This window comes from Clarias gariepinus, chromosome 21, assembly GCF_024256425.1.
Source record: "Clarias gariepinus isolate MV-2021 ecotype Netherlands chromosome 21, CGAR_prim_01v2, whole genome shotgun sequence".
NCBI lineage: Eukaryota > Metazoa > Chordata > Actinopteri > Siluriformes > Clariidae > Clarias > Clarias gariepinus.
The window spans coordinates 23,717,537-23,740,853 of NC_071120.1; the positions used below are offsets into that span (position 1 = coordinate 23,717,537).

Here is a 23,317-nt window from a genome sequence, read left to right on the forward strand (position 1 = left end):
ATCCATGTGAATTAGTGTCTGCTCTCACTCACTTACTCATCGTCTATATCCTGTATACAGGGTCGCGGGGGGCCAGGAGCCTATCCCAGAAGACTTAGAGGCAGGGTACGCCCTGGATGGGGTCCCAATCTATCGCAGGGCAAACTCACATACACGCACACTCACACACAATGGGCAGTTCGGGAACCCCACTTAGCTTAATCTGCATGTCTTTTGAGTGTGGAGGAAACCAGAGTACCCAGGGGAAACCCACCAAGCACGGGGAGAAAATGCAAATATCAGACCTAAGGCGGTACTCGACCCCAGACCCTGGAGGTGCAAGGCAACAACGCTAACCACTATGTCACCGAGCTGCCTTCTCTGCTTTCTATATTGGTTTAATAATAATCTTTTTTTTTTTAAATCTATAGTCACTTTATGCTTCAACATATGTTGACGTTCCTAAAATTTTATTAATTGCAGAACTACAACCAATTTACTTGTTTTAAATTATAATTTCCAAGCCTGCGTGGTATGGTGGTCCACTAGGTAGTGTTGTCATCTCTCAGCTTTAGGGTCTTAGTTCTATCCTTAGCTTAGGTTACTGAATCCACCTGTTTCCTTTCCTTCTCCAGGTTATCTGGTTTCTTTCTGCTTCTCGTACAGATGCCAGTATTTGGATCAGTTACGCTTAACTGCCCCATGAGCATACTGTATGTGTGCATGATGCCAAGGTTCCCATGAAAAGGATCTGTATGCACCGGCACCAACCAAGATAGAGCATTATAATTTGAATAAGATTATTTTGAAACTAGCCATATGTTTTTTGCATTAATAACATTTCAATTTGAATAACCTTCACTATTGGTACACTATCTTAACAGAAATATAATGGAAGTACATTATTATTTCTTTTAAAATGATATCCCTTACACATACAGTACAGTACTGTGCAAAGGTCTGCAAAGAAAAATACTATAAATAGTAATAATCTAAATATTACCTATAGTTTATAAAAAAAATAAGCCTTAGGTCTTGGATTTTTAGTACAATTTGTGCAGATTTATGCTATAAGGAAATTAGCTAAGAATCTAGAAAAAAATACTTTCATGGTCTCAGTTTTTTTTGCAGGCAAAAAAAATAATAATTTATGCTGCTTTCTTTACTGACACACCTTTTTTTGTAGAAAAAGTAATGCTTGGAATTTGAAAATGTACTCAGTGATGCAAAATATATATATAAAAAAAACATTAAAATATGAAGAATTAAAAATATAATATATATATCATCTGCTTTGGGACAATGACCATTGTTAAAAGCGCTATATAAATAAAATTGAAATTGAATATATTGTAATGTATAATGTGTTTTGTTTTTGTACTGGAATGCCGGAGACTTTTGCACAATATTGTATCATTCATTATATCAATGCTTATACAATCCATACATAATAATACTAAGTGCTTGTCTTCGTATATTAATGTAAGTCTTAAAGTTAACCAGGTTTTTTGTGTGTCAAAAAGTGCCAAAAATAAGAATCTATTCCAGCAAACCCTCCTGTGCAGCACAGCTGTACCAAAACCTCCCCAGTGCAAAAAAAATAAAAATGGCAGAGAACTCCAGACTTGACATGATTGCAATTGTGTTGTAAAAGGTAAATGTCAAAGGAATTCTAACTCCCTGTCTTGTGCAGATAGTCACTTGGAATTCTAATGAAATTACGTCAAGTTTTTAACCAACATTGCATTCTTCTCTTCCCACAAGCAGCATTTTTACAAAACAAGTAATTACAGTTCCAAACCTTTTTATCACTGTGCATATAAGACAGGCAATTTCAAGTACTGATTTGCTCCACTCGACACTCTCCAAACAGGCCGATAGGACATCACCCCCTAGTGACCATTCTGGACATCCCGTCCCGGCGTCCTGCTCGTCTCGGGCCCTGATCGGCTGTCGCTGCTGGGCAAAAGGACTTCCACAGAGAAGCTGACTTTTTTAGACTGGAAGATGCTGTAAGTGTTGTCAAATCGCAGAACGTCTGGAACAAAATTTAAAATAGTAAATATAGTTATCAATTGCATCATATTAGCAACACATTTAAATGATTGAATTCTAGAATGATTTTATCATTGGCTACACATTCAAATCTTCCTTTGAATAACAGTAAAGTGCATTCTGTAACCACAAGTGTATATTATAAATTAAATGTTTAAATATTTCTATAAATATTGTGTGCAACTTCCATTCATTTTGTTTGTATAGCACTTTTAACAATTGTCACAAAGCAGCTTTACAGGATGCAAATAAAAAAATGTATATAATTAAAAGAAAAAAACAAAACAAAATTATAGCTGTATCTGTTTGTCCATTATGATCAAGCCAGAGGTGACAGTGCCAAGGAAAAACTCTCTGAGAACACCTGAAGAAGAATCCTCAAGAGAAAAAAAACCCAGCAGGGAACCCATCCTCATCTGTGGGATACCAGATAGCACAAATATGGAAAAATTCCTTTTATAATTGTGTGCTATATGGTTAAGCGAAATTTTAAATCTGATATCAATTATATGCTATATTTTTATAGTCGTAATTTTAAATGATTATACTATAATAAGCTGATGTAATATATTTTAAGCTATGTAGCACCAGGCAAAAATTTCATTACAAATGCAATATTTATATTTGAAGAGTTTTTAACAATGTATTATTGTTAACATCGGTATCACGCATTGAATTTAATGCAAGAATTGTAACTATAATATGAACTAAACAGCTGACTAGTGGAAGCGTTCATATTTTCTATAAATATCATCATCATCATCATCATCATTATTATTATTATAATTATTATTATTATTACTATAGGGGCAGCAGGAGCCATAAAATGACAAAATCGCAGCAGCTCTAATTTCAACATAGCCTTTCCACTTACTGCTACAAACTATGAAGAAAAAAAAATCAGTATATCCAATTGTGGATTGTTATTGCTGAGTATCCCAGACTGGACCCACAGCTATACCTTTAATACTTTATACTTATAAAGCTAAAGCGATATAAAGCCATGCTGTTGGCTATGAGTTATGTTTAGAGGTAAAAGGGAAATAATTTTGCCCAAATTAGACTGAAGGTTCCCTTTTTCTTTTTATGTCACAAAATCCTCATTTAAATATTCTAAAAATAGGATTTAAAAATAGGATTTTGTCGAGAACAAACGAGATCATATCTCATCAACCGGACATGATGCAGTAATAAACTTGTCATGAACAATTGAGCCAGGAATCTAAAAAGAAGCAGAATTTAAAACACCCCAAATGTGACGTAATACATGATTTGATGTATCTGGGTGATATATGAAACTAAACAGTGAAAACGCTTCCTCTCTCATTGTCCACTTACACACTCCAGCATCAGTGCATGTCAGAGTTCCGTCCTCAGGTACGAGGTGTGCGTTGTAGCGCTGACTGGCCAGGACTTCCTGCATATTACCTGCCTTTAGCCATTCACCCAGTTTCTTCTTCGTAAAGACTCCAAAGCCAATATCCCCACCCTCACAGGAGAACTGCCACCTGAGAACAGAGACCAGGCACAGAGGGGAAAGATTAGGTGAAGATAGGGAAAGTCATTTTTAATGTCCTTTAAAGAATATTGGGTTATGGAAATTTCTAGAATACAGTAATCATTTGGACTCATTGTAATACATTCCATTATGAAATAATAATATAAGATTCCAGTTTTCGGCACAAGTTAACTACACCAGTATGGCTTAACATTAATGGTGGAACTAATAATTGTTCTTTATCACTGACCACCGTTATACCGAGCTGCTATCTTATTCCTAGGTTGTACAAAATGTTGTGTTACCTAAGCACACAGCCCGGAGCGAGGATCTCATATTCGAGCTGATGGGAGGAGCCGCGACTGATAGACACACACTGGTCGTACTGCTGCTTAATAAATTCCCGTGCGTAGTAGGACTTGGGCACCAGGCCACCTTGTTTAATCTGTGCAGAGACAAACTGGTTATGGTTCAGCACAGGCAAAACATTCATCATGGTTTAATAATAGGATGAAATTAATGACAGAAAATGAAACTTACACAGATGACAGCATGGTTAGTGCTAAAACCGGCTGGAATGGTTAATATGATGTTTACAGTAGTGTGTGCATGAACACATAGACACTCATAGGAAATACATTTTACAAGAGATTAGGTTGTTCTGTTTTGGAATAACTGCTAAATATAGACTTGGGCCAGTAATTCAGCTATAAAACATAAAGAAATGTTGAGGAAAAACTAGCCACACAATTAGACACAGTCTGAACATCAGTAGGAGACACCATGTTGACCTCTCGTGTCTCCTAATGTTTCATGTTACAACCAGTGTGCAGGCATTTTACTCTCAGATGTTTATTACTTTTCTATTAATCTTTTTCTGTCATCTGTTTTTTTATACTGCACAACCAAAAAAAATGTCACCACCTGGATTTAAATAAGCAAATAGGCTTCCATTGGAAAATTTCTGCAGTAATTAATACAGTTCAGCTGGCAACAAGTTATTTAACCCTAACTGATGCAGTGAGTAGCTTCTCATTTCTTAAACAACCACGTTAGAAGACATAGCCTGTGATCATGGCAAAGATGTTGCTCTGTTTCAGAAAAGTCAAATTATTGTCCTGCATCAAGCAAAGAAAACAACTAAAGAGATGAATGCGATGAAGTAATGCATCCATCACTAGATCCAGCAACGTTTCATGACCGAATATACTGAATGACCAGGTTTTTCATCAATAGATTTTTTCATCACCTATTGGCACAGGCAAATTCCAAGATAACGATGCCAGGATTAATTTTTCTCAAATGGTGAGAGTGTTTCAGGGAGCATGAGACATAAATTTCACACATGGATTGGCGACCACAAACTTCAGACCCTAACGCCAGTGAGAATATTTGGGACGTGCTGGAAAAGGCTTTACGCAGTGGTCCGACTCTCCCATCATCAATACAAGATCTTAGAGAGACAATAATGTGATTCAGGATGGAAATAAATGTTGTGACATTACATAAGCTTATCAAAATGATGCCGTGGCGAATGAGTGCTGTGATTAAAGCAAAAGGCGTTCCAATTACATATTAGCATGTGATTGGCATGTTTTTTTTTCTGCTGGGAAGTGTAGTAATGTTAAATGTTTAAATATATCTACATTTCTACAGGGTTGAATGTTTGGAAGAAATAAAAACCTTTCAGAAAAATGAAATGAGCAATTATAACATTTTATAGTACTGTATAGACACTTGAACAATGACAATGATGCAATATGAGGCAATATTTCTACTAAACCATCTCTTGATTATGTAAACACTGATAAACACTGATCAGCTATAACATTAACACCACATCACATTAACAAATTAACAGTGATCAGTTATATACCAGTAAACTAGTGATAGGATGATGGGCACCTAAGGTTCACCTATGCCTGTGGGAAGCAAAGACCAGCCTGTCTTGTCCAATCCCACAGAAAAGTCTATGCTGTAGAAAGGCTCAATAGAAAGGCTATTTCTATAGAAAGGGCAAGGCAGACAGAGGTCTCTGACCCAGCCTCCAATCTCCCCAGATCCCAATCCAATCGAGCAGCCATGGGATGCATCGGACAAACAAGTTCGATCCATGGTGTCCCTACTTTACAACCCACAGCACGAGTCATGCCCAGAGCTATACCATAATATTGCATATTAACCATTGTTAAATATTGTAATGCTAGTTTGCATGATTTTGCATGTGTATTTGAACTCACACATAGTAGTTTATCAGCATAAAATATAAAAGTACATACAGTACAACTGCCCTTTATACTGTCATGAATCAATGCAAAGATATTTATTAGTCATAACTATATAAAACATAAATTACATTAAAAAAACATAAACTACTATAGTATACAACAAAATTAATCCTGCGTTGTTGATTAAATACCAACATATAGAAGCAAAGGACTGTGGTAAAGTCAAATCATAGTGATTAGGCAACTGTGTAATACAGTCTTAAAAGTGCTTACACTTCTACCCCTCATTACATTTTTATGAATATGCAAACTAGGAACTCTCAGAACCGTGCCAACCCCCCCCCCCCCCCTTTTTCTTCATATGCACAGTGTTTCTTTATAAGCTCTTACATTTTATTACAAAATAACACAAGTATAGAATATGTTACAGAATACTAGCTCCGACCTTCAGGCAAAACATTCAGCTTTCCGTTTCTTAAAACCCCTGCAATACTCATTTTTCACACTCTGACCAGTCAGCCACACTTTTTCTAAAATGTACAGCTTATCAGCTTTAATCATACAAAATAAAAGTAAGAAAAACTTTTTAAGAAGTATAGTTAAAGTGAATAAAAAAGGTTATTTAAGGTTAAGATGACATCAGTCAACAGTGATGTCACCTAAAACAGCTCCCTATGCTCGGTCAGGTCAGTGATATGTTAAGTGTAACCTATATACACAGAACATTTATTCCTTGTCCAATGTAAAGTATCAACCTTATCATCTACAAGGCCTAGGCATCTTTACTCACAAAGATAAACCCTGGCACGTTCTTATCTATTTGATTTTCCCCATGCTTATTAATGAAATGTCAAGGTCCATGTTGGACAAAGATTTACTGCAGACAGCCAAAGAAGCATTTGCACAAAGAATCATTAACACAAAAAACACAAATGTGGTTTATTTAAAGCCATACTATTCTATACTCTGCTCAGCTGTATTTTTGTACCAAAATATTAATAATTTATAATTATAAAAGAAATAAACAATAGTAATTAATAAAAAGAAAGAAAGAAAGAAAGAAAGAAAGAAAGAAAGAAAGAAAGAAAGAAAAAGAAAGAAAGAAGATCACATTTGGGAGCTCCATAAAAAAATGTTCCATAAAAAATGTGAAAAAAAAAAAAAACAATCTGGTGGGGCTTCATACTGGGACCTCTCCTCCAGTCCTGCAGAGAGCAGCATCTTTACCTATGTATCTACGAGCAAACAACATGTCAAGACAGGTCAGATAATAACCAGACCTTTAAAGGCATGATGGTATTTCTCTTTTGGGGAATGCAGGATGACTAATGAGCTGCACTACTTACCTAAAGCGGAAAAGCTTGAAAAATCACACAGTCTGGTAACTCACTCATATGCCAGGATCTCACATTAATTTGTAGTGATTATACTAACCAAGAATTCTTTCTTTCATGATAGAAGAAAGCCATAAAAAGTGCTCAAATTCACCCGGTTCATACAGTATATGTAATCCTTAAAATGTCTCATATTTGCTTTGGATTGTACCGGTAAATGGATATGCATCTGTAATTGTGAGATCTTGCTGAGTCAGCACCAAGTATGAAGAGGTGATTTAATTCACAAAAGCTGGATAAGCCTTGAAGTGGGATTATATAAAAGCTTCCTGTGTCTCCATAAGACAAATAGGCAACGTTTAAGACTCTGTCTGCATGATCAATATACTATATTTATATAGCAGAGAAATGGGATTAGACAAATTTCTAAATGAATTTCTAAATTTTGCGTACTATTAAAACAATAAAAGTTCTTAAAATGTGTTTATGTTCCTGTCCTATAAAAAGTTTCCTCAACACTGCAAAAAGATTTTGTAATTAGCTTCTTGGTTTACTTTTTGATTTGAACTTTATTTATCACATGTTGGTCGTTTTTTTAATATTTTTCGGAGTTTCCAACATTACTCGCAATGTCTCCCTGTCTACAGTATAAGTTTAAAACCTTAAATATTACATACAATCTACCATATTACATTTAAAGATAGCAGGTTTACATCATAGTGCTACCACAGTATCCAATGAAGTGGCACATTACCTACGCTGGTAGGCAAGAAATCTGCCCAATTCAAAGGCATGCCTACTGCATCTGCCCCACATTTTGCCATTTTGTTTTTTTTAGACACCATCAAAAACAATGACGCATTAATATCTGCCACAGTGTGAGAGGGAGAAGAAAGTATGTACAAGGTGTAAATGCACCAGTTTTCACTCTGCCTGATAACATTGATAAACTGATACCGGACAAAATGCTGAATCGCAGTAATCCAAGCCCGAAATGTGCAATAAAGCAATTTAGATTTGCTTAATACAGCATTACAATGCCTTAAATAGCCCTATCTTTATCTAAATGTTCATGTCTGAAGAAACTTATGCAATAAATTGGATGAAATCCAATTGCTTATATCATTGCTGTTGTCATGCCATTTTAAAGAATGATTACAGTTTCACAATTGGACAGTGCTGCTTTCTGATCCTGAGTTTCAGACATGGAGACTAATGCTAAAATCAGTGATGACTAACAGTATAGTAAAGGCTTGACCCAGCAGAATTGTCTCGAACTGAGTAAGCAAAACATTCTGTATTCTGTTACAGAAATAAAGGACAGTCGCAGGTCTTTTTTTTTTATTTTTTTTTTTTAACTAGAACACAACCTGTGATTATCAGGTACTTACAGTATATCAACATTCAAGCTGAAACTGGCCCCAGATGCTGTATTATATTATACTTATTGTATATTATAATATTTTATTGTATAAAAATTGGGTTTGAGTTATTTCCTGACCTTTGAAGAGATAAAGAGCCATTACCATTTAAGCCATTAAAATAACAACCAGTCAAATTAATGGAAATGTGGAATTAATGGAAAAGTGAGGTATAATGTGAAACGGTAAATATACTGTAGATTCAAAATTGTTGTGATAAAGAGACAAAAAAGGGAACCAAAGTCAGTTAGGCAAAAGAAGAAGTTCTAATGTTGTAAGAAGAAAGGCATGCAGTCTGCTGGCAAAAGAAGAAGACATGATATTTATAGAAACAGCATGATTTAGAGAAAATGAATGAGAGAAATTGTTATAGAATGGAATTTATGGAAAGCAAAAATGCAACAAGAAAGAGAACAAATTAACAAATTAAGTTTAAAGAAATGAAGAACAAACACACGTCTCTTGGCAAAGAATCTCTGTCTTGAGACAGTATAAAGCAAAGTCACTGCTTTATGTGAAATGTGGTAAAATAATAATAACTATTTTCTATAATAATTATTTTGGCATTGGACTACTGTTCGGGAGGTACCCGGTTCAAATCTCAGCACCACCAAGTTGTCACTGTTGGGCCCTTGAGCAAGGCTCTTAACCCTCAACTGCTTTAACATTATAACGTCTGGATAAGGCCGTCTGCCAAATGCCACATTTACATTTACATTTAGGCATTTGGCAGACGCTCTTATCCAGAGCGACTTACAAAAAGTGCTTTAATGTTTACAACATTGGATACATACTTACACTGGGTTAACTAGGTTAATAACTAAGTACCATTAGTCCAACACAACTGAGGTGTTTTTTTTTTTTTTTTTTTTTTTTGGGGGGGGGGGGGGTTAGTCCAATGTAACAATAAATTCTGCCAGCTTCCTTACTAAAATAACAAGTCTCGCAAAGTATAAATAAAAGTAAAGTAGTAGTAGCCTTAATGTGAGAGCCCCCTAGTGACTGGGAGGAATTGGCCACGACTACATCTCACTTCTGACCCTAAATTATAAGTAGAGTAATCTATTACATAAGTATTATATTAATTGTTGCTTTAATGCATTTCTTTTGCACCTTATGGTTAAAAGGCATTCAGTTTAAAGACTTCAGCTGTATGGTGTGTCTGGACAGAAGTTTAAGAGGCTCAAATTCATACAAACATATAAAGAAATGAAAGGAGAAGTTGCAGTGTCAATCACACAAGGGCAGTGAAGGGAAAAAGAGGAAGATTAATTGATAATATCTGAAGAGGTTTTTTAAAGATGGCACTAGTCGTGACATAAACAAAAGATAAGGTGATAAGGAGGCACAAAAGGATACTAGTGATAGAAGCTCACCCGATAACATATTATCATAGGTGTTGATATAATTTGTATTGCAATTCTGTTAGTATAACAGTTTTCTAAATATTGTGATTAGTTTTATGAATATTGTGATTCAATATAAAAAAATTTTCAGAATTTGATATACTTCTAAACAAACTTGGCAAATAATTCGTGTAGAAAATAAATACAGGACAAGACTGCATGTCATAAAACAGCTTAACACTTTTCTGCCCAGTTGCTTTTTTGTAATTAGATATGAACCTGCGCGTGCATGTATGTGGAAATGAAGGTATGAAGGTGCTGTATTTACCAACCCATTTAGCCAGACATGTAGCAACCCTAGCAAGACATTAGCAAGCAAGACTCTATATGGCAATTTCCTGATTTTTGACAAAAGCTTAAAAGTCGGGTTTCAACCTGTTTTTGCAAACGTTTGCGCTACTGTATATGACCATCACGTGACAATCATAGCCTTAGGTGGTCCTTCCCCACATTGTTACTACGAAGCTATATACAGCCCTATAGAATGTCTTTGTATGTTTTAGGATTAGAATTTCCCAAACCTGTTCCAGCACAACAGTGCAAAAATGCTAGCTCCATGAAGACATAATTTTCAACTGATGGAATAGAAGAGCTGAAGTTTCCTACATAGAGCCTTGACCTGAACTACATTAGAATGAACCCGCAATAAAAAAAACTCCAGGACATGTTTTCTATTTTGAGCAGCAAGGAGCTAGAACTATTTAGCAAGGAACTAAGAAATTCTGGTTATACTGTACTATGCACTAGTTCACTAGCAAGCCTATGCCACCTACTGTATGCAGAGCTGAGACCTGGAGTTACTTTTGACTTTTACTCACCCTGGTCCTGCAGCGTGGGTCACCATCGGGATCAGTCAGGTTTCCCCCATATGCGGCTGGAAGCTCTTCAGGGTCAATGTGTTTCCTTAACACCTCCTGCCAGTTGGCTGGATAAACACCAAAAAAATAAAATTTACATCAGAAACATTATCTGTGTGAGTGTGCTATAGGTGATTCTTAGTCAAGGCTGTGAACGTGAGGATTTTGATCGATAGATAATATAGGAGGTGTAAAAACTGAGGTTATCTTACACCCCAGAACCATGATCTTGTGGCGAGTATCTTCACTTAGAAAGTGCTTCACCAGATTATACGCCACAGGAAACAGTTTGGGTGCTGCAAAAAAAAAAAAAAAAGTTGTTAAGCCTGAGCAAAAACAAAAAACAAACTTCATTTTAGTTGCTATGATAGAAAAACACCTTTAGACAAGTAGATTTGAGAATTTAAAAGCACAATGGTATAAACATCTCTAAATATTCATAAATGTTAAGAGTATTCATTTATATATAACTTTGCAACTTACCTTTAATAACTAATAACCTCTTGAGTCCTTCAGGATAGTTGTCTTCAAACATTGTCAAAACCTACAAGGGAGAAAAAAACAGGCTGATTACTCAAGAGCTGGACATTTCCTAAAAGTTTTTTTTTTTTTTTTTTTTAATAAGCAATGTTTGACAAGGGGTCAAGTCATATAAATATTTACACATTTTAGAAGTGAACCAAGTTCATTGATAAAGAACAGGAATACAGAGCAGACAGAAAACAAAATTAGATCCTACCTCTCCATAGGTCTCTATAGCAGGCTTCCATAGGTGCTTTAATCCCAAACCTTCGCAATCATAGATCATAGTAATGGACTCCACATTTTTCCCTAACTGATATGAATGATAAGAGAGAGACAGACAGAGATAATGATGGGGAGAAAAGCAGGAAATTAAGATCTGGGAGCAGTCTCTGTCCACTGAATAAATTAATGCATAGGAAGTTCTGTTCTAGATTTGTCTAGCTAGATCCAATAAGTCATGCTTGGATTGTAATATAAACCCTACTGCTTTATATTTATATTATTTTCTTTGTCATATCAAGCATCAAGAAAAAAAAAACCTTAGGACACTAAGCTTGTTGTCGCTCACTCACTTACCCGTTCGCTCTGTGACGTGCACTCCTTTTGCAGCATCTCACAATCTCGTACTTTTAATTTCATGAAATCCTGCTTAGAGGCAGACAGAAGGAGACCTTTGGGATCCACCGGCCCGATAACGTCGTACCACACAGGGCTACCCTCTCTGTCATAGCCACACATTCCTCCTGAGAGGTACTTCTCTAAAACCTAACCACAAGCACACATATAGGAAGAGAGGGAATGACATAAACCCTGATGAAAATCACAGCTTTCATTAGTGACAGTGATTTGACAATAAACTTTTGAATGGAAATGTATAATGCTCAGAATATGTTTTTGAAAAACTGTGTTTCCCTCTCATAACCGTGCACAGATCATACCTCAGGAGGCTTCCATTCAGTAGTGATAGTGTCGGCCTTCATCTGTTTCCGGAATTCTAAATGCTAAAAAAGAAAAAGAGATATAAGTATTTAAGTTAATTTAAAGAAAAAAGATCATGCTAGTGTTTTAGCTACCCCCAATTAGCAGTGGATGCAAACCCAATATTTATAGCTACAATTTAAAAAGGCTTACAACAGAACACAGTTATTAGAACATTACAGCCAATCCCTATTTTTATAATTATGTTAGTTTGTTCAAATACAAATAAGCTGCCACAATGTTTGTGTTTGTATGTAAATGGCTGTCATTCCTTTTGGCAGGAATTCCCAAAATTCCTGAATGGGTAATGACGCCCTTTTGTCAAACACATTAAATTAAAGTTGATGTCCTTGTTTTAAAATCTATGGACCTGTTTTTTTTTTGTTTTTTTTTTGATAAACACGTACTACCTGACTTTTAGTCTCGTAACACAAAAAAATCATTTGTCTGATTTTGGCTAAATTTAAAATAGTGTAAACTGAAATAGTGTACAGTGGAACCTCGGATTGCGAGTAACGCAGTTTGCAAGAGCGAGCAAAGATTTTGAAAAAATTTTGACTTGAAAAACAAACTCGGCTTGGTTTACGAGTACCGAGTATCATGTTTCACACATGCGCTTCTTGTTTTGACACAGAGCGTCACGTGATCACAACTGAGCCGCCAATGTTTTTTCTCTCTCTTCCGGAATCGTGGGTAATCGTCTCCCTTGCTCAGTCTTAGTCTCTTACTGGTATAATTAACATCCGTGCAGGCGTGTACTGTATGCGTGTGTGTACAGCACGCGTGTACTGTTTATTATAACACGTGTGTGCGCGCATGTAAAGCAAAACCAAGTCTCATTAGAGATATTAAAGATCCCTTTTCTTTCTCTGCCTGGGTCAGCATGCTATTATGTGTGTGCGCGCGTGTAAATTGACACCCCTTTACACACAATCTCCTCCTCTCGCCTTCACACACCTCCCCCCCGCCACCTCGCACCTTCACACACACACTCTCTCTGCTCTACCCAGAAACACTGCTCTGTCCCGATTCTTTCCAAAGGTAAAGTGCAGGTTAATCAAAACATTTTATTTAAAGCAGTAATTCCGTTAGCGTGCGCTTACACTAGAGTTGTTAGCGATGTTTCTTGCTAATTTTTCCGATAAAACAGTTAATGTGTGTGTGTGTGTGTGTGTGTGTGAAACTCAAATAAGAGAAGAGGAAGTGTTACTGTGTAAGATAAGAAAAGGGGAGGGGCTGATTCCTCCTCTCCTCTTACTTTAGCTTCACACACATGCACAAACACACACACATACGCACACACATAGCGCCTGCACATATAAATAGAAACACTTCTCTGTCGGGATTTATTTTTACTCCTTTTAAAGGTAAAGTGCAGGTTGGTTTGTTTTATTTTTACTTTATATTTTGTATTAATTATTTGTATGTATTTATTTTTTTGGTCTGCGGAACAAATAATTTGAGTTTCCATTATTTCTTATGGAGAAATTCGCTTTGATTTACGATTGATTCCTTTTGAAGTACAAGCCCGCTTCCGGAACAAATTATGCTTGTAATCCAAGGTTCACTGTACTTAGAGTAAGACTCTAAAAGCATTAGTTCTCCACAAATCTAAAGTTCTCTTTTTAATAATATAACTTATTAAAATGAGGTTTTCAATGAAGGTTTCAGGTGTTTTGCAATGACATGCAGTGGAAAATCTTATACACTCACACTAAATCTTACAGTATCATCACTATTACTGTCACGACTATCACGATTACTGTCTCTCCAATCACATGGAAATTAGATTAATGAATTTTGTATTTGTGTGATTGCTAGAGCAAGTTTCTGAAACATATCTAAACAAGATTTGCGCATACTTGCCAAACCATAATACATACACTATCATTGACCAAGTCAATTGAACCAAAGTTAGTTTTTTCCTTTTTTTTCATTTATAATAATACATGTAAGATAGTCAGCCCTGTAATGTCCACCTTCACCAGCTAACAGTTTTAATTAAAAAAACTTTTATAAACCCATGAAAATATTTTAGGATGAGTGATAATAATTCAGAATTCTGTATATTCTAATACCGAACTTTTCAGAAATTCATTCACAGATAAAGCACAGATTAAAGTGATTTGCATCTGACCTTTAACCGCAAAATTGCACCTTAGAAGTAACGTCTAACATTTTCTCAAATTGTACCAATGTCTGATTTTTATCATGAAAACAATTGTACTGTTGATAACTTATAAAACTGCAAGGATCTGTTTTCATGCTTAGCCTTAAATCCTCACTCTTATCATTTGTATTGTAGATTTTGTTCATAGCAGTTCTTGAATAAAACACTTTACCATGAATATCTACATACAAACCTAAGTAAAGATTTCTGTTTATCAAATGCTTAAAAAAACTAGATGGTCTTTCTACTTTAACAGTCGATATTGAAATTTAGGTAATAGCGGGCTTGGCTGTCAGAGAAGGTGTTTAATACAAGCATGTAAAATGTTACACTGTACTATGACATCATGAGGTGCCGATACATGTTGCATATGCTGCAGACATTATTTATTCAGAAAAAACAACATTTATTTACTTAATCTACTAAGAATATTAATCAGTTAGTGACTGCAATCTCCATACTTGTAAACATCAGGCCTGCTGAGCAGTTATGCAAAGCGAGTACACGTTATTCAAAAAGCTATTATCTAAGTATAAACAAAGGGAACATGACATGACCGAACATGACTCTAACACATCAGAATGAGTCTAACAAAAATTCAGCTTTGAGAATGACTTTATTTATTTAAACAACTTCAGCACTATAACCTACTCCATTTGATTAACAAAACCGTGTCAGTGTAGTATGACTAAACTTGCGTACTAAATATACTGACTACAATCCTGTTCTTTTATCTTTACAGTAGCACTGCATAATTATAAAGAAGAAGCAATTAGTAATGTTTTCCAAAACTACACATCTGGAATATCCTCCTCTGCTAAGGACTCCAGCTTGATCCAACCAGCTACCAGGTTGGTTGGACTTAACTTAGTTGGGTTAACTTGGGACTTGGGAAATATGTAACATAGAATGGATTAATAAGATCTTGGGCAGTTTCAGGCGGTTTGCCACTGGGTTGAGCGCCTTGGAGGTCGGAAATAGTCTGACAAAACTAATAAGTTTCCAGGAGGCGACCTTCCAGGTGAAGTTGCATGTGGATAGCTAGATCTTTTGATCGACATGATATGGTGGTTGTGGGCATATTATACCCATGTCAGGTTCTGTGATCATGGCTCAGACAAACAAAGAATGCAAAGCCCAGTTTCAAGTTCCTGAGTCATTCGCTCTATTGGGACATTGGTTTCTGGGTGAAAGCCATCAGAAAGTCTCATTTGAATCCCCAGAAGGCAACAGAAATCCTTCCAGAACAGAGCAGTGAATTGCGGTCCTCAGTCGGAAACAATGTTACGTGGGAGACTGTGTAGGCGGAAAATGTGATGGGTTATAAGCAGAGCCGTTTTCTTTGCGGAGAGTAGCTTGCGGAGAGGGACGAAGTGCACCATTTTAGAGAATGTTGACTATGGTCAAGACCACGATGTAATGCACATCCTTGGTGAGTGGCGGCCACCAGAAATGTTGACGGACAACGGATTCTGTTTGCATCCTAATGATTTCACAAAATGAATTAAGCATTAAAGATTTTCTAACGGACTCTTTTGAAATGTTGTAGAAGTGGTAAACCATTTTTATCTACCATTTTAACCAGCAAATATATTATAGCTTCTTTTTCTATCAGGCTTTATCCCATACTTTAGTACATTTACCTTTACAGAACCTTACCATTTCTACAACAAAAAAGCATGATTTAAATGATACGGTGTAAACATGAAGGTGTCATGAGCTTTCCATAAAATTTTGTGAAAAAGAAAACATCAGACATTTTAGTCTTATTCTTATTTAACAATGTGTCTTAATTATAAGGCATGTTAGTTTTATATTGTCCAAGAGAGACTAAGTTATCGTACCTTACGTAGCATTGCTTCAGCTTTCTGGAGGTTGAAATTTCTGGCTGCAAATTAAACAACAAATAAATTAGGAGTGAGCACTGTGAAAAGATACGAAGAGTAGAAGTCACAGCTGAAACCTAAACAATACAGCTGTTAAAATGAAAACAATATCAAAATGACTCTTTATTTCAGGTTTATACCAATCAAGTACTGCATCTTGATTGGTTTATAAAATTATATAAATTATAATGTCAATACTGGCCTAAGGCAGTGATTGGTTGTTATGGAGATCAACACACATATCCTGCACATACACCGATCAGCCATAACATTTACACCACCAGCAGGTGAATTGAATAACACTTATTATATCAACTATATACAAGTAAACTGATGACAGGATCGTGGAATCCCTATACTCGTAGAATCCCAATGCTGTCCGTCTGATCCCAATGCTGAAAAAAAGTTAATGCTGACCATGATAGAAAGGCAGCAGAACACTCTGTGCATCACAGCTTTTTCTGTATAAGGCTTAACTGCTTTCTGGCTGTGAAAAGCACTAACACATAGCTTCAGTATATACAGTAAATGTTAGGGCGTCGTCCTTAGTCGTCTAATGTGTCTAATATTTAAATTGCTTGATTGCGTAGCATGATATTTCTTTTTTTGTATTATCACTAGCCTGAAAACTTTGCTAGCCATATATCTTTATACTATACTGGCATTCAAGTCAAACCAGGACTTTTGACTGTACAGAATAACAGAACACAGTTTTGAGAGTAAAAACTCGTTTTATTTCTCTGTATAACCCCATGCGACACTAATGCATTTATCTGAGTGTTTCGCTAGTGCTTGGATTCCATTAAGATAGAAAGTTTTCTCATCTCATGATGCCGGTGCCATCATCAGATCTGTCTGTCTGATTCACGTCTGAAACACTGGCCTTTAAGGAACTCTTTAATGGCCCAAATATGTGGAAATTGGAGTGAGATGAGCACTGTATGGGGGATGTGGCAATAACTCCCAGCGAGTTCCTGTAATGTGCAGGTAATGTGTTGGTGAATAATTGTGTGTACAGTTCCAACACATCTCTTAGCAAGTTGGCGACAAATCTGCTGATTCTACGACGAGTAAGAGTGGTGGTCATGTAACAAAACAATCAGCAGTAGTATAACCAAAATCTTATCTTTATTTACAGTGTCCTATTTTAATTCAGTTTGATCAGAAAACAGCGCTGAAAAAGTGAAAACGTCGTTTTTTAAATCCTTTATACTTTATGAAATTTATTCACATGTTGACCTTACAGCTGTAAGCTTTTTTTTTCTAATAGAATATTGTTCCTATAATAACAGCTCATTCATAGAGATGTGTACAGAGGAAACTCCACGGTTATGTTCATGCAATCTTTAGTACCATCACTCTGTAAAAGAGAGTCTTGTAACATACTTTATAGCATAACTACTATTTGTTGCATAAACTTTACAGCACAGTGAAATTTTTTCTTTTTTTTCTTCCAGTTAGGAAGCCTGGGTCAGAGTGCAGGCTCGGTTACGATACAGCACCAGGGCAGGCGAAAGAGTTCAGTTTTGCTTAAGAGGCGGATATTTAAAGGAACTGCTTGATGGTGCTTGAACTTGAAGTTCTGGTCAGTAACCCAAAGCCATAACCATTTGAAATTCAAGACTTTAGGGTTTCTGGTTTTTTATAAAAACAACAAACTGCTTTTTTGTTATAAGTGATAACGGGAACGAACTTGTTTTTCTGAACGCCAGTAAATCTAAATTGTAAGCATTGGTATATCATTCGTATACTGTTATATCAGAGGAATAAAACACTTCCATACTGGTTTGTTAAATGTAACAGTAAATGAATAACATAGTAATAACCTATTAACCTAGACTTTAGAAGTCTTTAAAAAGAAGAATTAGAGTCATAAACAGTGATTATATTTAACGTGTGCATGCAGCCCAGCAGATTCATGCCACTTTGTGACACTGGCCTCTCTTACAAGCACATACAAAAGACACTAAAGTGTTTAATACACGTAAAGGGGATTATACATTACAGCTGACAGCAGCGGATCTGACACCTGTCACACAGATCATCTCTAACTAGTCACTCAACGCAGTAGGAGTGTAAAAGTCCATTGTTATAAGTGATTATGAAATGTTCTTTCATTTAATGAGACTTCATGAGTTGATTTTTAGTACAAAAAAACATATAAGTAGTGATTTAGAGTTGATGATTAGAACAGGATCATCTTTTAACCTTAAACTGTTATAACTGCCGAATGCCACTCTCAAACTAGTCACTGAGACAAACTTTAGGCAACACCACTGGCACGATCAGTCAAGTGTGAAAATGTTAATATCAGCCATTTACAATCAGAAAACAAAATCAAAACACTTCTCTTGAAATGTGACAGGACCATACAGGTATAGCTTGCTTTTCAACAACATTTCACATCTACCAATATTATCTAATGAATGTCATTTCACCCATTTCTGAACTATTTATCAGATAAATTTATATCAGAGAAGCCACTCAGGTTTATGTCAGATTTTGTAACCCCTGTTAAAAATGTTTTATGCCTTTCATAATCTCCTGCATGACATTACATAGCTGTACATAAAAATTTCAAAACTTCAGTAAGAAATGCAGAAGTGCTCGTAAAGTCACATGTTATATAAAGTTTATATAGAATTTGGGAAGTAACGACTAAAACATGACAGATCATGCTGTTAAAGGAACGATTGAGTGATGTGATGTTTTATCTAACACAATAAAAGTTACTGCTAACTCCCAAAAGATTATTTTCTTATTATAGCAGGTCACAAAGTGGTCTGATTATCTTATAATGTAGCGCTCTTTTAAAATTATGTCTTTTTTATTAATAAATGGCAAAGCACTGGCACTGTAGATTCCATTATAAAATGCTAAATACACAGCTCATTATTCATATTTTATCATATTAATAAATATACACATTTATAGTACTGTGCAAAAATCTTGCACGCTCTCATTTCTTCATATGTTGCTTCCAAAAAGCCAGATTTCTTGTATCTTTAATGTAGTTCTTGAGGAATAGTTCTTCAGGATTCCTGAAGAACTTTTCTGTCTTTCATTTTGTCTCTTATTTTCAGTTCAGTCCCTGAACTTGAGCAGTTTTAAAGGAATGTATTTGTTTATTCACAAAGTGACCTATGAATCATTTAAGCAAACAGAAACCCTCCAACTTAACGCATGAACCAGTGAGAAACGGATGCAGATGATGACAGATGATCATGCCGGTGATTAGTACACTGCTAATGCTGAATGCTAAGTGGTTGGAACAAGCGAGAGGGGAAATGAGGTTGCTGCTGTGGTTGTTATAGTACATAAACAACCAGTTTTTTAAATTGTAACCTGTCACAGTAAAACACTTAACTTATAATAGAATAAATGTGGCGTGGCTCAAGACTTTTGTACACTATCATCGTCTCATCACCTATTATATTTATATAGAATTTGAGAAATAATGACTAAAACATAACAGATCATGCTGTTAAAGGAAAATGATCAAGGAACGAATGGGTGATATGGTGTTTTATCTAACACAATAAAAGTTATCTCCCAAAAGATTATTTTCTTATTATACTGTAGCATGTCACAAAGTGGTCTGATCATCCTATAATATAGAACTCCTTTAAAAGTATGTTTTTTTTTTTATTAATAAATGGAAACGCACAGACACTGGAGACTCTTAACATCTTAATCCTGTATACAGGGTCATGGGGAGCCTGAACCCTATCCCAGAAGACTTAGGGCTTGAGGCGGGGACAGGGTGCCAATCCATCGCAGGGTGCACACACTTATTCACACGCCATGGGTAATTTGGGAATGCCAATTAGCCTAATCTGGTGGATTGTGGGAGGAAACTGGAAAATGGAGAATATGCAAACTCCATGTACACAGATCCCGAGGCCGGATTTAATTAAACCCTGACCCTGGAGGTGCAAGGCGTCAGTGCTAACCACTAAGCCACCGTACTGCCACAGTACAATATTATAAAAAAAAACTAATTACAGTGGAACCTCTGTTACGCTGTTACTATAGAAACAATAACATAGAACCAATGTGTTAATACTAGTATGAACCAGTAAAACTTGTATAAACCAGTATAAACCTTTAATTAGGCTAATAATTAGCAATATGGACAGTGCTGGTGTTATAAAAAGTGAACAAATTCATTAAAACCTTTTGACCAATCACCCATTTAGCACAGGTCATATTTTAGCATGCTGGATATAACGAGAAACCTAGACAACACTGCTCCAACCAGGGTCATCGCTTTAACTGGCATATGAAACAACTTTGTAATTGTTAACATTATACCTTAACATTGTAACCCCAACATTATCTGATAAATGTAACTGCACACACCCAGTGCAAATGGTTTATTGTGTATAATAACAGTAAACAAGTAGTGATAATGTTACCATATCATTCGCTGCTCTATTGCTCTCTGGAAGCGCTGAACTATACCAGATAGCCAATGCCTTTCAGAGCCAGGGATTCCGAACACAAACATTCTCCATCACAAAGTCAAGTCTGTGCTAAGCTTCAGCAAACACAGCTTTAAAAAGTTCTCTGTCCCCAATCAAATTAGAAGAAACCTTAAGTTATATTCCGGTGTATGTTCAGCTTACAGCCTACAACATGTTCATATCTATTGAGACAGAAATGACTGTAGTTATCTGATATTGCCAGACTGCTAGTGTGCAGTTAATACTGTCAGTTAATACGTACACAATTATACTGAGAGCTGGACAGAATAGTTCTCCGACCATAGCTGACTGTACAGACATGCTGCGTTTTGTTTTAGAGCTCTAATCGGATTATGGCTGAGATTAATCTAGCTCATTGTGCACTCTGCTACGTCAGGACTGAACAACAGATCCCTTTTACTTGCCTGTAGCTCTAAGTGTATGACCGAATGTGTGTAAATGAGGAATTAAAACCCTTTTTCGGGTTTTGTAATATCACAGTTGCAACAGGTTAAAAAAAAGAATCGTGTATATAACTAAGCTGTGTCATTAGTTGACAGATTTATGTGGTTCTCACCTCGAAGCCAGCGCAGTAAGAAGTGGTCGCTCTGAGACGGACATTGTGGCAGGACATCTTGGACCCTTTCCCGAAACTGTCCCAATTAAAAAGATGAAGCAAAAAAAAAAGAGTCAATTTTGTTTAATCGTCCCCAACTGTGCACATGTATCTAAATAATTACAATAATTTAAAATAAATGAAACAATACTTATATGTCAATTATAATTAAATCATTATTAATTATTTATTTATCACAGTTATTACTCTGCTTGGAACTCTACATGAAAGAAAAACCCTTCTGTAGTGGAGGGATCACAGAAGGACCAACCAGGTAATAATGTGTTCTAGACATGGAGAAGAAGGACTTTTTAGATTTAATGCAGATGGAATTACTTCTGTGCCATGAGAATGAAAAATAAAAACTTACAACAATGCAACCAGAATATTAAGTTTAATATTAATATTTTGTTAAATTAGATTTTTAATATTTTGATGTGATAGGTCTGGGCAATGTTGAGCTAATACCCTATCACTCATTCAACGGGCCTGGAGCCTATCACAGGAGATTTAGGGCACAAGGCAGGGTGCATCCTGGACAGGATGCCAATCCATTGCAGGACACACACATATACACACACTCACACGCTAATTCATACACTACGGGCAATAATAAGCCTAACCTGCATGTCTGAGTACCTTTAGAAAACCCACCAAGCACGGGGAGAACATCCAAGCAGAAATCGAACCCTCCCATGCCACCCATATATGAATATTATTATGATGAATTATGTTGTAATATTTTTTATTTTTCATTTTTTTATGTCCAAACTGTTGACACAGCTGATCTAATGTAAAATTCTTACAAATCCCCCGTCTGTGTTAGTTATCTTTCAATTCTATTTTTTGTTCCCTGTAGCCACTGCTGTTAGCAAACCTATACATCATGAGACATATTCAAATTCAAATCCATATTCAATGGATTAACGTTCTGTAGGGTTATGATCACATCAAAGGGACTTTAAAGGGAAGAGCTTATATACAGTACATAAAAGAAAAAAGAGTGCAGTGTTGTTTTTTTGTTGCACTGTCATTAGAAGCAGTGTTGGATCTGGCAACCCTGGTGGTGGTGTGATCTCTTATACAAGTTGGTACTGACATCCCGGAGAAAAAGTAAGCAGGAAATTACATCATGTGTGATATATCCAGGATTTCCAACGTTACAGCTCACGCGAGGATGTGGCTACAGTCCGTTCGATGCTTTGATGATGTAAACACCGAGAATGTAAACACTACAAGCAAGTCACTTCCACATCTCTTCAGTACTGAGCTGTTACTGCGCAAACGTCCTTTACATAATAGTGCCGCGTATTTATTACATTTATTTTTTTTGTATTTCTGATGCTACAACGCAATGCATTAGATAGCGGATTAATGCTATCGATGCGACATGCAGTTCTACAGAAGTGCCGCTGATGAAAAGCCGAAGAGAGGAAGCTTAAAGTGAAATACTCACATGCGCCAAAGCCTCGGCCTGCTTCGGGCTCAGATCTCCAACCCTACCGCTCATCTCCTCTTCATACACACACACACTCACTCCAAAACAGACCGAAATAAACGGGACTACAAAAGAGTGAGAGAGAGAGAGAGAGTGCCACACACACACACACACACACAGATCCGCGCGCAGTGAGACTTCCTTTTCCCTCCCAGTAACCGCAGAGCTGAGCAGCGGCTGTACAATACACCACGTGTCCGTCATACCGCGATATTATACCGATATCACACACTATTATATTAGTGCTAATATAATCCATATAAATAATAGATGGCTGTACATTGGTTAAAACTCGCTCTTTTTTATGCATTTTTTAGAGACCAGTCTCAGAAAAGAAAAAAATCTGTATGTCTGTCCAGCCAGATTTTGTCACAGCATCACGCAATACTGGCTGCACAGA

The 23,317-nt window shown here is 36.2% G+C and overlaps 1 protein-coding gene across 1 annotated transcript; it reads right to left on the minus strand.

Annotated features, from left to right (window-relative positions):
* Positions 1 to 1,792: 1,792 nt before the first annotated feature.
* sec14l8 (SEC14-like lipid binding 8) lies at positions 1,793 to 23,040 on the minus strand. Its single transcript, XM_053480836.1, has 12 exons — positions 22,876 to 23,040; positions 21,381 to 21,456; positions 16,296 to 16,339; positions 12,242 to 12,304; positions 11,880 to 12,068; positions 11,518 to 11,613; positions 11,262 to 11,322; positions 10,991 to 11,074; positions 10,740 to 10,846; positions 3,838 to 3,977; positions 3,373 to 3,542; positions 1,793 to 2,017 (listed from the first exon to the last, which is right to left on the minus strand). The coding sequence occupies exons 1-12, from the start codon at positions 22,927 to 22,929 to the stop codon at positions 1,872 to 1,874; spliced, it is 1,230 nt and encodes a 409-aa protein (XP_053336811.1). The 5' UTR covers positions 22,930 to 23,040; the 3' UTR covers positions 1,793 to 1,871.
* Between the last annotated feature and the right edge of the window lie 277 nt (positions 23,041 to 23,317).

Coding starts and splice junctions, on each gene's coding strand:
- sec14l8 (XM_053480836.1), bottom strand. CDS start 22,929: ATGAGCGGTAGGGTTGGAGATCTGAGCCCGAAGCAGGCCGAGGCTTTG. Junction 11,323..11,517: donor CTATAGAGACCTATGGAGAG/GTAGGATCTAAT, acceptor TCTCCCTTGTAG/GTTTTGACAATGTTTGAAGA. Junction 3,978..10,739: donor ACCCACGCTGCAGGACCAGG/GTGAGTAAAAGT, acceptor GTCTCTGCACAG/ATTAAACAAGGTGGCCTGGT.